General features: G+C 38.5%; 1 protein-coding gene across 1 annotated transcript in view; it reads right to left on the bottom strand.

Annotated features, from left to right (window-relative positions):
- Positions 1–12,088: 12,088 nt before the first annotated feature.
- cul1b (cullin 1b) overlaps positions 12,089–16,702 on the bottom strand; it is a 173,229-nt gene continuing 168,615 nt past the window's right edge. The window contains exon 22 of the mRNA XM_039753311.1: positions 12,089–12,790. Coding sequence (XP_039609245.1) covers positions 12,710–12,790 — 81 coding nt within the window. The 3' untranslated portion in view covers positions 12,089–12,709. The remainder of the gene's footprint in view (positions 12,791–16,702) is intronic.

The raw sequence follows: 16,702 nt of genomic DNA, 5'->3' as shown, positions 1-16,702 counted from the left end.
AACAGTAGCTCAAAGTGCTTTACATATTAAAGAATAGAAAAATGAAAGACATAATTATAAAAAAATAAATCAACATTAACATCGAATAAGAGTAAGGTTCAATGGCCAGGGGGGAAAAGGAACTGTCACTACTTTAAAGGAACTGTCACTACTACATTGATTGTATCACTCACTAGCTCCACTTACCCACATAGCGGATGTGGAGGAAATGACTTCACTTCTAAATATTCTTCTTATCTTCATTTGCTCCCTTTCAACAATGTGCAGCACATTCACATATCCCAAGCTCTTTTTTTCTCTCTCCTGTATTCAGCAATTGGATTCAGTATGACAGTAACAATTTGCCCTTCATCTGTGGCTCAGTACACCTATAATTCCATTCTGCACAATGATTAAATATTTTACAAAATAAGCCAAAAAAAAACAACTAAATCAACAACAAAATATAAGCAAACTTGAAGCACAGGCTCGTCAACTGTTTGATTACAAAATAACCATATTGAGGAGTAACTGGATCAGGTTTCACGTGTACTGTAGGAGCCACAAAATCATTAAATAAATTTCACTTGTGGTTTCAGGAATCTTTGGGGAGAAATAAGGGTTAGCCTTGTTCCAGGTTGCTAGAAAGGCAGCATATGAGAAGATGTGTGGAACTCCAACATCCTCCTATAAAACATCCTATGCCCTTGAACCTCTCATATTGATATCATTGTGTTATAGTGTGGAACCAATATATTTTATTAGGATTTATTGTCCCGGTTTTCACTTTCATTTAACATATTATGTGTGATGATAGATTTTATATATTTCTATAAATTAGTTAAAAAAAAAAACTATAATACAACAAAAACTCTATATGCTATAAGCATTCATCCTGTTTTGTGTGACACACCTTAATTGAAGGGAGTCTTCACTTTGGGAAGTTAAGATAATCTATACTAATAAAAGGCAAAGCCCTAACTCACTCACTCACTCACTCACTCACTAATTCTCCAACTTCCCGTGTAGGTAGAAGGCTGAAATGTGGCAGGCTTATTCCTTACAGCTTACTTACAAAAGTTAAGCAGGTTTCATTTTGAAATTCTACACGTAACGGTCATAACGGTCGACAACGGTCAACAACGTCCGCCATGTTGAACTTTTTTATTTATGGCCCCATCTTCACGAAATTTGGTAGGCGGTTTCCCTGCGCTAACCGAAACCGATGTACGTACTTATTTCGATGGTATGACGCCACTGTCGCCCGCCATATTGAACTTTCCAATGTCACTAATTTTCCAATTCCCGTGTAGGTAGAAGGCTGACCCCATCTTAACGAAATTTGGTAGGTGGCTTCCCTGCGCTAACCAGAACCGATGTATGTACTTATTTCGGTGGTATGACACCACTGTCGACCGCCATATTGAACTTTCCAACGTCACTAATTCTCCAACTTCCTGTGTAGGTAGAAGGCTGAAATTTGGCAGGCTCATTCCTTACAGCTTACTTACAAACGTTAAGCAGGTTTCATTTCGTAATTCTATGCGTAACGGTCATAATGATCGACAACGTCCGCCATGTTGAACTTTCTTATTTATGGCCCTATCTTCACGAAATTTGGTAGGCGGCTTCCCTGAGCTAACAGAAACCAATGTACGTACTTATTTCGGTGGTATTATGCCACTGTCGGCTGCCATATTGAACTTTCCAACGTCACTAATTCTCCAACTTCCCGTGTAGGTAGAAGGCTGAAATTTGGCAGGCTCATTCCTTACAGCTTACTTACAAACGTTAAGCAGGTTTCATTTCGTAATTCTATGCGTAACGGTCATAATGATCGACAACGTCCGCCATGTTGAACTTTCTTATTTATGGCCCTATCTTCACGAAATTTGGTAGGCGGCTTCCCTGAGCTAACAGAAACCAATGTACGTACTTATTTCGGTGGTATTATGCCACTGTCGGCTGCCATATTGAACTTTTCAACGGTCTTTGTTACTTATGGGCCCATCTTCAAGAAATTTGGTACACGGGTTCCCAACACTAACTCAATCCTACTTACGTACATATATACGCCCATAGCCTGCAGCTCGGTCACCGTGGGACCCAATGCCTCCCACGTTGTTGGCTGCCTGCCTATATAAGGCCATCCGTCGCTCTGGTTTCTACATTCCCATCCTTGCTTCGCCACGGGGTTCACGTCTCCCTGCTGATAACTACAACCTTTTTATTTAATCCACGGCTTCTCCGCTGTTTTATTGTTCATTTCTTACAATTATAGTTATTGTGTAGGTATTTTAGACTTACTTTACATTGTTCAGGTACCCATTTCCTTTATCATTCGAACCGTACCCCCATTAACATGTCTATCGAGGTGATCACCATCAATCAAAGAACTGTCACTTACCGAGTGGTTTCCATGCCCTGAGATGGCACCTACCTTTTCCATTCTCTTTGTTACATATTGCACGGCCATATCAGGCTCACTCTTGATATCTGGAGGAACATTGTGTCTTATGCATTGAATGACTGGGACAGGTTCAAGGTGTGGACTGATGACAGTATAGGAGATGATTATACTACACAGGAGCACTATAAGAGTGAAATGCTTAAGCCCTTCACCTATGGTTCTGCATGTGAGTTGATGGCTACCGCTGAATTGTTCAGTTGTCGCTTTCAAGTGTACCGAAATGGCCAAATATTTTACACCTTTCGACAACTGCCAGTGCCTCTTAAACATCTTAGACTCACAGGTGACGATTTCAGTAGTGGACACTTTGATGTTTATGAATGTTTAAACTCTCAAAAGCTGAATGTGAAGTTATCGATGAAACTGGTTGTATGTTTACAACTCTTGACAGATGCCGAATGTCACTTCAACACAAGTCCTGCAAATACTGTCGTAATTGAAACAAACCATGAAACTCAAACCGATTATGACAGCAGCAATCCAAGCTGTGAGATTTGAAACAAGATTACTGTTCACATGGCCAACTGTACGTTGCATGCTCAAGAGTAAGCTCAGCGCACAGCTTGGTCATATTACAACCGGAGGGCCGAACACACAATGTGGTATACAAAGAGATCTTTAACAAATAATTATTGGTATATTTTCCCTCAGTTTAAAAAGGTTTAATTTTCTTCTTAATAAACTTCTTCTTTATGTAGACTCAAACCGATTATGACAGCAGCAATCCAAGCTGTGAGAAAAAACACTAAAAAGGAGGCGTGTCAGACGTTGTGGTACATTTTCTGATGCAGCTTGACGAAAACAACTTTGTGACGCTGCCGCCAAATACACAAACCAATTACTTTGACAATCATGTTACATTATTTTTAAAATGTTTCCTTTTCTTTTTCATAATTTCTTTAACACACGACTTCTCCGCTGTGAAGCGCGGGTATTTTGCTATATATATATATATATATATATATATGTACATACAGTAATCCCTCCTCGATCGCGGGGGTTGCCTTCCAGAACCCCCCACGATAGATGAAAATCCGCGAAGTAGAAACCATATGTTTGTATAGTTATTTTTATATATTTTAAGCCCTTATAAACTCTCCCACACTGCTAACATTATTAGAGCCCTCTAGACATGAAATAACACCCTTTAGTCAAAAGTTTAAACTGTGCTCCATGACAAGACAGAGATGACAGTTCTTTCTCACAATTAAAAGAATGCAAATAGATCTTCTTCTCTTCAGGAGCAGAGAATTTCAGAGAGAGAGAGAGAGAGCGCTTGCAAAGAAAAGCAAACAATCAATAAATCAATACGTGTGCTTTTAAGTTTGCCGCGGCATTTTTTAGAGGAGCGTCAGTATGTTCTAAGCAAACAGCCTCTGTGCAAACAGCCCCTCTGCTCACACCCCCTCCATCAGGCGCAGAGAACGTCGGAGAGAGAGAGAGAGAGAGAGAGAGAGAGAGATTAAAGCAAATCATCAAAAAATCAATAAGTGTGCTTTTGGAAGAACCGCGATAAAGCGGCATTTCTTAGAGGTGCGTCCATATCCACTAGGCAAACAGCTTCTGTGCAAACAGCACCTCTGCTCACACCCCCTCCGTCAGGCACAGAGAATGTCAGAGAGGGTGAGATAGAGGCAGAGACAAGCAAACAATCAATCAGTCAAAAGAATAATCAAGCATATCTTATAGCATTGAGGAGTTTTAGTTAATATGTAATACATGCTCTGATTGGGTAGCTTCTAAGCCATCCGCCAATAGCGTCCCTTGTATGAAATCAACAGGGCAAACAAACTGAGGAAGCGTGTAGCATAAATTAAAAGACCCACTGTCTGCAGAAATCCGCGAACCAGCGAAAAATCCGTGATATATATTTAGATGTGCTTACATTTAAAATCCGCGATAGAGTGAAGCCGCGAAAGTCGAAGCGCGATATAGCGAGGGATTACTGTATATATATATATATGACAGCAACACTCATAACAGTGACAAAACACTTACATTGACAATCATGTTACGTTTTTTTTTCCAAATGTTTCCTTTTCTTTTTCATTACTTCTTTAACACACTACTTCTCCACTGCGAAGTGCGGGTATTTTGCTAGTTTGGGATAAAACACCCATCTGTGACATCCCAAAAAGAAATATTTAGATCACATCCCGGATGAAGTTAGGGAAAGGATAAAGGAAAAATTACACAACTGAAAACAGCTCCAAAGCCTGAGATCTGAGCAGGAGAGACACTTTCCAAAGAGTCTTTTTGGCATACATAAAAGAACAGCAATCTTCCAACAAAAGCAAAATCTGTCCATAACAATCATCCAGAAATAATAATTGCAGTATGGCACTAAAAATTGCAATACATAGAATAAAACAACAACAACAGAATTTATTTATATAGCACATTTTCATACAAACAGTAGCTCAAAGTGCTTTACATATTAAAGAATAGAAAAATGAAAGACACAATTATAAAACAAAATAAATCAACATTAACATCGAATAAGAGTAAGGTTCAATGGCCAGGGGGGACAGAAAAAACAAAAAAACTCCAGACGGCTGGAGAAAAAATAAAAAATATAAAAAATAAAATATAGAACTAAACTATAAGGTTTAAGATAAGGACTGGATATATGGGCGTGTGGATTTGGCAAAAGGGCTTAAAACAAGTGAAAAAGAATCATCCTTACCTTTTATTTTTTAACATTTTACCACAATTAAAAACTTCTATATTATACAGTGTGTGCATACACATATCACTGATGAGCTAAAACATTATGACTACTTGCCTAATATGCAATTGCTCCATGTAACACAAAAACAGCTTCGGCCTATGGAAGTGTGGACTCACCAGACCGCTAAATGTCTTGTGCTATCTGGCACAAGGACATTAGCAGCTGATCCTGTAAAACCTGCAAGTTGTGAGGTGGAGCTACCAATGATCAGACTTATTGTTCCAACATATTCCACAGCTTTTCAATTAGATTGAGATCTGGGGAATTTGGCGACCAGAGCAACACTTTGAACTCTTTATGGTGTTCCTCAAACCATTCCTCAACAATTTGTGCAGGGTAACCGGGCGGATTAGCATCCTGAAAGATGCCATTTCCATCAGGGAATACCATTGCCATGAAAGGGGTGCACGTGTTCTCCAAAAAACAGTGCATCCTGGTGCAATTTCCTTCCTGGGTGAAAGAAAGACACATACACAGCTGTCCACAGGATATTACAAAAATGGGATTCACAGGACCACGGGCCTCATGTATAAATGGTGCGTACGCACAAAAATGTTGTGTACAAACATTTCCACGTTGAAATCGTGATGTACAAAACCTAAACTTGGTGTAAAGCCATGCACATTTTCACGGTAGCTGCAACCCTGGCATACGCAAGTTCTCTGCTCGGTTTTGCAAACTGGCGGCACTCAGCGTCAAAGCAGTGCTACTGCTCCAGTGTGGTTTCCCTTTCTTTTTTAGATTCACATCCCTGATGCAGCTTTATTAATACACTGAAATTAACTGCATACTGTTTATTAGTTTAATACATCTGATTGTAATTAACCTGTAACAATATAATAGTCCACGGAATGGTCAAACTATTCCAAATACCATAGCTGCTTTAGCGTTGTTACTCTCACTACTTCTTCTTTCAGCTGCTCCCGTTAGGGGTTGCCACAGCGGATCATCTTTTTCCATATTACTCTCACTGCACCTTTCAGAGTATTTATATCACTGTATCTGAGTGGGGAATCACAGCTCTACAGCAGCTGATCGGAAAGAGAATTATTGGTATACAGCATCTAGCACACACTACCTCAGCCATGCTGTCTATTGAATTGCTCTTCAGAGCCTTTCCTTGCGGTTCAGAAACAGTTTCGACCCAAGAACTATAAACCGCACTCAATCAGTCCATCAATTGCTCCTTGTAGAACGCTTTGTAATTATAAGTACAATTACCTCACTGTAAACTTGCGATACAGTTATAATATTGCACAACCTGAGCCACTTTATAAAGTATGTATTTACATATGATGACGATATTTTTAAGATGAAATGCAGCAAAATATGTTGATTATATTATACAGATAAAACTTTAACTTCATTTAAATAATCTATATTGTTAATAATTAAACATGTGAGGACATGTTCACTTTGCTGCAGTGCTAGCGAGGAGCTGGCACTCCGTTCACAGATTGTTCCTGCCTCACGCTGTATTCTTGCTGGGAAGGGAAGGATAGATGGATAGAATAATTTAACATGTACTATGAAGATATTTCAATGTTACTTAAAAGCTTTGAAGAATCTGCGTTCTAAGCTTACAGATGGCTTAACGTCTATTACAGAGCTGATTGTGTGGAGAAAGAAAAGGAAGGACATTGGAGGTTAGTACGTTTGAAAGAGACTGCTGCAATAAATAATTTCATTGAAGGTCGTGCACGGAGCAGCAAGCATTTTGTGTGAGGCATGAACAATCACTGCGCCACCGTGTTCCCATGTTTAATAACATGCTTTAACTCCTATCATCGTGAAAATGATATCAAGTATACAGCTCAGTATTTTAATGATTCAGAGCGCTGTAATATCACGAATGTAATGGATTCTGTGTCCTGTCAGAAGAAGAGAAAGCCTGGAAGCACGTAGTGATTCACACACATAGAGCACATAGAAGATCAAATACAAAACAAAGCATTTAACGTGCTACTTTAGTTACGATGGGATTTGAGAAACTAGTAAATTAAACAATTTTAAGATGAAGTTTATGATGTTCTACTTTAATGACAAAATAAACTACATGATTAAAGTGGAAATTTAGAGATTAAAGTTGACATTTCATGTTTTTTTCCCCACTGTTTGCCTATTTTTCTTTTCTCTGTACCCTAATAAGCTTTCATATGACACCCAGATGATGGACTACGACTCACCTTTTCACTGCGATTTTGATATCTGACAACTTCTTTTCTTATTTCGGGCACTGTGCAACTTTGTGAACTTGAGCGTTTGAGTTTCTCTGACACTCCATGTCACTCGATCAACTTCCTTTTGTTGTTTATACCACTGTTTAGACCAAAACAAATAGTTTGTTTTTCCTTGCCTCCACTTGGTATTCGCTGAAATTCTTCTATTTTGAACCCCCCACATGGGTGCTTTTGCCATTGCCTTTTCACAGAACGCTGAGCTTAAGGGCTATTTATATTGATTTGCAAATTCAAAGAGGCGTAATTCTGGGAGGAGATAGGGGGGGCAGAAGGCACATGCACGAGTGTTACTTTTCACGCTGACCGGGATTTATGGAGCGGAAGAACGTTGAAGTTGGTGAACGTACAGATATATGCATCTGGATTTCCGCTTTTGTCCGCACACTACGTTTTAGTGTGACTTCTACACACAGTGTTATGCATGAGGCCCCAGGTGATCAGCTTCTATTTATTCAAGTTCCAGTTTCCATTATATGGGGCTTTAGATGATGGAATGAGGTTAGCAAGAGTACTCTGACTAGCCTGCTGCTACACAGTTCAATACACAGAATGATTTGTTGTACTGTATGTGCACATTGCTCCCATAACTATTATTAAAACTATCTGCAACTCGTGTCACAGTAACCCTTCTGTTGATTCATACCAGACGGGAAACCCTTCATTGACCACTCGTAGCAATGAGACTTAGACTGTTATCCATTTTCAGACCACTGTTGGTTGGTATTTACCACAGTTGACCATGAGCAGCCCACAAGCCTTGTCATTTTGGAAATGCTCTGATCCAATCATCTGGCCAAAACGATTTTCACAAGCCTGTATCTTTTGCATTCAACACATCAACTACAAGTACCTAATATCAGCTTACTAATTAACATGTCCCTGATCCCAAAATGCTGCAGTTTTGTCATTCACTTTCTACAGGTATGGTAACATGTTAGCTCATCATTGTATATACATACACAGTGGGCAAATTGTACATATACACAAACTTGAATGTGCCTGTCTTACTTTTGCCAAGGCTATCAGATATGATCAGAGGATTAAACACGCAGACTAAGGAGTCTTGTGTGTAGGCATCAGAGGGAAAAAAAAGAAAAAAACATTAACAAACTTAATATTCAGTTAATTTTGCATTTAATTAAAAAAAGGTGATCTCACACTTATTATAGGTATGACTAAAGTATTTTTAATGTTAAGGTGAGACTTTTAAAAGTAAAAATACATTCACTATGCCCTCAATGAGATCAAGTTGAGACATCTTTTGGTACACTTCCTTACGGGTGCAGGGAACTGAATGATCACAAGCTTCAGCAATGAACATTACCAAAAGGATGAACCACTGCATTTGGTCTTCTGAACAGATGGGATTGACAACTGTTGGGTTGCTGTCTCCACTTTCACAACTTTCTCACACAGCTAAAACTAGGCCTCATATGGAAGTTACAGTGGTAGACTGTTTAATGCTGCACCTACTCGTGCTTTAATCAATTTTAGTACCACCTATAGCTTTCAAAGGATGGAATGTTAAAAAAAAAAAAAAAACAGTTACTCAAATCAAACTATAAACATACTCCCATTTTTACTAACTTTAGAAATGCAATGGCAGAATTTATCTGGGTATAACTGATGTAGAACATTGGAAAATACGTCATTTTAGTACTTTTCAATAATTCAACAGGTTCAGGGAATGATCTTAACTTATCAAGGTTTTGTCCACCAGTGTGTCTTGATTGGCATCACATTGTATTAATTTAATCTCCTTCTGCAATTGTAGCCATTTTGCTGATCTGCACAAAACTGCCAAATAAATTCTGACACAAAGACCCAGAGATAATCAGTACTTTCAAGAATTTCCAATAATGCAATTCTTCATGATGTTGTCTCATGTCCAATAACTGGTCCATGAATAACAACTGGAATTATACATGTTCCAGAAGTTTGATTTGCAAGAAATTTAAATGAAAGTGCTCAAATCATAATTAACAGAAATGTCAGAAAAATATGAAGTATAATTTGTATTTTAATAATGATGTTAATTAGTGTAATTTTGTTAAGATCCACTGACTAGCAGACAAACAGCCAAGGACTTAAACAGAACAAACACCTTAGTAACCATAAAACTAGATGAGCAAGTTAGAAAATAAATGAATGAACAAGGAACAATTGTTCTATTACCGATGTAGTTTATTCATTCAAAGACTAACATCCAGTAACTAACCTGATGCATGCAGAATGTGTATTGCTGTGGAGAAATCATTAGTAAAAAATGAGCAGAAAGGCACTCGGAATTCAGACTTTATTGCATAGCATAGGAAACAATTGCACAGCACATAAAGCCATCTCAGTTCATGAAATGAGCCCAGTGGTTTGGGCGCAGTTCATTTTTATTTCAGTTCTAATCACAAAACATCCCCATTTCATACATATTACTCGTCATCCACTTTACATGTTATCTTCGAAATAATGACCTTGTGCCGTACCTGTTTTCATAAAAATTACCTCGCCTTTCCCCTAACAATCATCAACCTTTTCATAACAATCATTAAGACTCAAAGATTGTGCTTGCCGCGTGGCCTGGAGATAACCATCCTTTGATCATGTTTTACATTTTCACATTCTTACTCTTGATCTAATAAAAAATGGATGCCTATTAATTGATCAGTCCTCATCATTTAGTTGGAACCAGGGTGACCCACATATGAGAAACCAAACTGTTCAATTAATAATTGCTTGTTACACCAGTAAGACTAAAATCAAAGGCAGCTGTGCTGATAAGGACTAAGCTGCTGGAGCTGAATGCAAAAATCTGTTTTGATAGTCAACTCTTAAACTCCTGTATAGCTCAATCTTAGCTAACACAATGCAGCTTGCTTTCAACTTGATCATCAATAATATTCATAAGTCTTAAAATACAATTTAAATGCCATTTAAAAATGTTTGAAGTGTTTATGCCCTAGCATGCAAGTTTACTTAGTTTTCTTTATGTTTAAGGGCCTTGACTGGTTGCAGAAACTTGTTGGGCGTTTAGTTAGCCAGAAGGTCCAGTAAAGTCACCATGTCCCAAAACAAAAGCTTGTTTTCCTAAAAAACACAGCATCCTTAGTTCATAGAAAACAAGGCAAGTGAAAAGCAAGCAGGCCATATTAAAAACAAAAGCAGCAGACTGTAAAATATTGTCCATCTAAGCCACTTAAAAAGATGTCAAACAACTCCTTTAAATAGTCAATAGATCTAAAACCAGTAACAATGCATATTGATCCTTGATTTAAACCTCAATAGTATCACAAGACATTGTTAATTTGTTTTTTATGAAGAGAATACATTAATTAAAGCTGCAATACATGCAGGGCATTAGACGGGTAGGCTTACTTGAAATAATTTTAACACACAGGTCATACTATTCATAAATGTCTTCCTTTTTATTTTGTCAACCAAGATCAGTTTATGGGCTTAATTTGGTTTTTGCTTAGTTTCAGATACACATTTTATAGTGACCAGACTTCTTTATGATGCTCCTTATGGCACACAACAATAATCTTCTACTATATAATAAATTGATACTGTCTGCATGTGTGTGCTAGGGATGACGACGCAGTACGTCGTATTTTTTCAGCAGGTAATGAAGGCCTGGCTACCGTTGGTGGCAGTCAAAAAGCAGACAGGAGGTGAGCAAGGTGTCTTGAAATGACAGTGTCTGAGAAGCAAGCTTTAAAAGAATGCAATTGAAACAGAAAGCAGCAATCAAGAGAGGCTGAGCTACACGAGGATATATTTTGGACACATGCAAGGCAAAAGAAATTAAAATTTTTCAAATATTTCCTATTAGTTGATTTTGACAGGTAATGTAGCTACTGCAAAATAAAAAATTACTAATAGCTCCCACCAAGACTCACTGTACTTTAGAACCACACGACAACTTGGAGTAAAGTTAAGATGATGCCATTCTAGGTGTCTTTCTTTTATAGCTATTTTTTACAGTGGAGCTCCAGGAACTAAATAAAAAGTTTTTGATGTTACTTTTCTGGTAGGTAGATCTCAGCAAAGACAACACTACACAGATAACTACAGCACAGCACAAATGTCTATACTATAGCAATACATTACAGTAGAATGGGTCTAAAGTAAAAAAAAAAAAAAAATGTAAGAGGCAAAAGGAAATTATTAAATGCCTTCCAGAAATTGCTGCCTATTAATAATTTCAAATAACAAGACTGTTTTATAAATGAAAAAAATAAAATAGTGGTGATAAGAGATAAAAATGACAGATTTGAGCCAAATTTCTCAAATTGTTGACCATCACTCTCTATTCTGGTTAAAAAAATGCAGAACAAGAATCAAAAAATATCCTAATTCTTCAAAGCCTTCTAACTTCAATATGTGACAAGACTTTACCCCAGGAGTTTCATGCACTAGGTGGCAATCCCTTGATGGAATGTGAGCCCATTGAGGGCCAAAGGCCCTCAAACATAATTTAGAGCTACTAAACAACGGAGTACAAATATGTCAGTGAGGCAGGAGGAAAGCAGGGTATCCACAGAAAAGCCATGTACTGTAAGCTCAGGAAGGTGTAACAGTGGGACTGGAACCCAAGATTCTGGAGGGAGTTCCACTGTTTCCAGAATTTCAGACATACTTTAAAATTAAAGAATGAAAGTCAAACACAACACATAAAGAAATCTTTAATTTTTATTGTCTCACACATTAAAAAATGAACCACACTATACAAATGGTTTTCTTCTAGCAAATAACAATGCTGATTACACATCTAAGGGCCCATTCAAACTTCCAATATGCTTTCTGAAAAGTGCTGCCAACATCCTGTTCAATAAATTAAAGTGTTTTGTTTAATTGTATTTTAATTTCTCTTTCCTTAAAATGCAACTGCTGTTTGGAGCATATATTTTATTTTAATGGCTGTTTTAATGCAGATAGGCAGTAGCATGCACCCCCCACACAGAAGGCTTAAATTCACTTATGTTTCTAGACAAGGTTAGAGGTCTGTGTCCATATTTACATATCAAAATGTATATATTGATCCTGAGCAGTTCAGCTGTGAAGTTAGGACACGGGCTGGTAGGTTATCTCAGTCTCCGAGTTTCAGGGAAGGTTTCAGCTATGCAGCTGAATCGCTGCAACAGAGGTTCAGTATGCATTCCCATTTTGTTTCCATTCTGTGCTGTCAATCTCAACATTGGCCAAGTGTCATAAGGAATGACTTGTATTACTTAGACACTTTAAAAAAAAAAAAAAGGAGAAAAAAAACTAAAATAAAAAATAAAATAACCAAATTTAAGCCAAATAGCTGTAAGTATCTTTTTCCCCATCAACACGTTCCAAATATTCCTTCTCTATCAGTATGTCGATGCATTTCTGAAAAAGAAAAAAAAAACAATTAAAAAGAAGTGCCAAAAAATATATTTAGTATTTTCTAAAAGTATTTACTCTTCAGTGCAATTTACTACTTAAATGCTCTCCAGTGCCACAGCTAAACACTGCCAGCCAGTCATAAACCAGGGACCTTCATCAACTTGATCAGCAACAGGAGGAGACTCGTCCGCTGTCCAGACAGGACAGCTTCTAAGCTGCAAGAAGTGCACCTTCATGTACAGTACAGGAGACTGTCTCTCTCCCAAACACCTCTCCTATGTGGGTCATGACAACAATAGTAACTCTATGAAACCTATTCAGACTTGCCGCTTTCAATGTCTGGGCCACTTAAGGAGTCTGAGTTCCAGATTCTGAAGCCATTCCAGTATTGCATACGAAAAAACTTGTAATCCCAGCCATCCTTAAATTCATTCGCACCTCTTTATCAGCATCTTTTGTGTCGTAAATATGTCAATCAGCACAAGCAACCTGCTATGCCATCCCCCCACCACTGCCGCAGCTCAATTTGCAAAGAAGGTTCTCAGTGCTCAGTGTTTATTTGGAGCGAGTTGCCTGGAGTTGTACAGGGTAAATAATATATCGTCACTTGGAATACATACATTTCATGTGTGTTTCGTGCCTACAACAATCTATGTAAACACATTGTTAAAACAGAAACGTTTTTCATGTTTTAGTAATAATTGACAAAATGTAGACATGATACAGTGCATCCGGAAAGTATTCACAGCACATCTCTTTTTCCACATTTTGTTATGTTACAGCCTTATTCCAAAATGGATTACATTAATTTTTTTCCTCAGAATTCTACTGACAACACTCCATAATGACAACGTGAAAAAAGTTTACTTGAGACTTTTGCAAAATTATTAAAAATAAAAAAAACTGAGAAATCACATGCACATAAGTATTCACAGCCTTTGCCATGAAGCTCAAAATTGAGCTCAGGTGCATCCTGTTTCCCCTGATCATCCTTGAGATGTTTCTGCAGCTTAATTGGAGTCCACCTGTGGTAAATTCAGTTAATTGGACATGATTTGGAAAGGCACACACCTCTCTATATAAGGTCCCACAGTTGACAGTTCATGTCAGAGCACAAACCAAGCATGAAGTCAAAGGAATTGTCTGTAAACCTCCAAGACAGGATTGTCTCGAGGAACAAATCTGGGGAAGGTTACAGTAAAATTTCTGCTGCTTTGAAGGTCCCAATGAGCACAGTGGCCTCCATCATCCGTAAGTGGAAGAAGTTTGAAACCACCAGGACTCTGCCTAGAGCTGGCCGGCCATCTAAACTAAGCGATCGGGGGAGAAGGGCCTTAGTCAGGGAGGTGACCAAGAACCCGAAGGTCACTCTGTCAGAGCTCCAGAGGTCCTCTGTGGAGAGAGGAGAACCTTCCAGAAGGACATCCATTTCTTCAGCAATCCACCAATCGGGCCTGTATGGTAAGAGTGGCCAGATGGAAGCCTTTCCTTAGTAAAAGGCACATGGCAGCCCACCTGGATTTGGCCAAAAAGCACCTGAAGGACTCTCAGACCATGAGAAACAAAATGCTCTGGTCTGATGAGACAAAGATTGAACTCTTTGGTGTGAATGCCAGGTGTCACGTTTGGAGGAAACCAGGCACCACTCATCACCAGGCCAATATCACCCCTACAGTGAAGCATGGTGGTGGCAGCATCATGCTGTGGGGATGTTTTTCAGCGGCAGGAACTGGGAGACTAGTCAGGATAAAGGGAAAGATGACTACAGCAAGGTACAGAGAAATCCTGGATGAAAACCTGCTCCAGAGCGCTCTTGACCTCAGACTGGGGCAACTGTTCATCTTTCAGCAGGACAACGACCCTAAGCACACAGCCCAGATATCAAAGGAGTGGCTTCAGGACAACTCTGTGAAAGTCCTTGAGTGGCCCAGCCAGAGCCCAGACTTGAATCCGATTGAACATCTCTGGAGAGATCTTAAAATGGCTGTGCACTGACGCTTCCCATCCAACCTGATGGAGCTTGAGAGGTGCTGCAAAGAGGAATGGGCGAAACTGGCCAAGGATAGGTGTGCCAACCTTGTGGCATCATATTCAAAAAGACTTGAGGCTGTAATTGCTGCCAAAGGTACATCAACAAAGTATTGAGCAAAGGCTGTGAATACTTATGTACATGTGATTTCTCAGCTTTTTTATTTTTAATAAATTTGCAAAAACCTCAAGTAAACTTTTTTCACGTTGTCATTATGGGGTGTTGTGTGTAGAATTCTGAGGAAAAATATTAATTTTATCCATTTTAGAATAAGGCTGTAACATAAGAAAATGTGGAAAAAGTGATGCGCTGTGAATACTTTCCGGATGCACTGTGTATGTATATTTAAGAAATATTTTTTTTTACATGAAATCATGTGTGCCACAATTATTGGCACCCCTAATAATTCCTATAAAATAAATGTAAGTGAAGCATTTTTGTAATTTCTAGTTTATTTTTTTAAAGGTGACCAGAGTAAATTGAAACTTAAGTAGTAATTAATGACTTCTTTTGTCCCTGGGGTATAAATAGGACGTGACAGAGTCCTATTGCTCTTAGCCACTCTTCAACATGGGAAATACAAGAGAACATGCCATTCATTCATTCATTCATTCGCGCTCCATCTTATATACTGTATATCGGAATGCCTGACACATTATATTCCAAATCGTAACCTTAGATCTTCAAATGAGTGTCTCCTTATAATTCCAAAAGCTAAACTTAAAAGAAGTGGTGAGGCGGCCTTCTGCTGATATGCACCTAAAATCTGGAATAGCCTGCCAATAGGAATTCGCCAGGCTAGTACAGTAGAGCACTTTAAAACACTGCTGAAAATACATTACTTTAACATGGCCTTCTCCTAACTTCACTTTAACTTAATACTGATACTCTGTATGTTCAATTCATCACAATAACTATTCATAGTGGCTCTAAAACTGCACTGACCCCAACTCTCTCTTCTGTTTCTTTTCCGGTTTCTTTGTGGTGGCGGCCTGCGCCACCACCACCTACTCAAAGCATCATGATGCACCAACATTGATGGACTGAAAGCCAGAAGTCTACGTGACCATCATCATCAGGTCCTTCCATGAAAACCCTAAATACAAAGAGGACTGTTTGACTTATGTTAAATAGATTGCCCAGAGGGGACTGGGCGGTCTTGTGGTCTGGAACCCCTACAGATTTTGTTTTTTTTCTCCAGCTTTTGGATTTTTTTTTGTTTTTTCTGTCCACCCTGGCCATCGGACCTTACTTATTCTATGTTAATTAATGTTGACTTATGTTTATTTTTTATTGTGTCTTCTATTTTTCTATTCATTTTGTAAAGCACTTTGAGCTACATTTTTTTTTATGAATATGTGCTATATAAATAAATGTTGATTGATTGATTGAAGTAAGGCAGATGTGTGTTGACCTTCAAAAGTCAGGTAATGGCTACAAGAAAATAGGTACTTGCCTAAACCCACCTGTATCTACAGTCAGAGGAATAATAAAGAAGAGTAAAACTACAGGAACAGTGACAACCAAGGCTGGACGAGGACCCATGTTTATCTTGCCACCACTCACAAGGAGGAGGATGGTAAGAGAAGTAAAAAATTCTCCAAAGCTCACTGTTAGAGAACTGCACCAAAGAATGGTATCTTGGGGGTCACAAAGTCTCCATGACAATCACAAGATGCTATCTCCATGACAACAAGCTGTTTGGGAGACATGCAAGGAAAAAGTCTTTTCTCACCTAGAATCACAAATGTAAATGTCTGGAGTTTGCTAAGCAGTGCTGGGTCTTCAACTTGGACCGTGTGCTTTCATCAGATTAAACTAAAATTGAGATTTTTGGAAACAAACATTCTAAGTGGGTCTGGCGTAAATCCAAGAATGAGTATGCG

This window comes from Polypterus senegalus, chromosome 5 (genome assembly GCF_016835505.1).
Source record: "Polypterus senegalus isolate Bchr_013 chromosome 5, ASM1683550v1, whole genome shotgun sequence".
NCBI lineage: Eukaryota > Metazoa > Chordata > Cladistia > Polypteriformes > Polypteridae > Polypterus > Polypterus senegalus.
The sequence above is the reverse complement of the archived record's forward strand: the minus strand, read 5'-3'. Positions and strand labels throughout refer to the sequence as shown.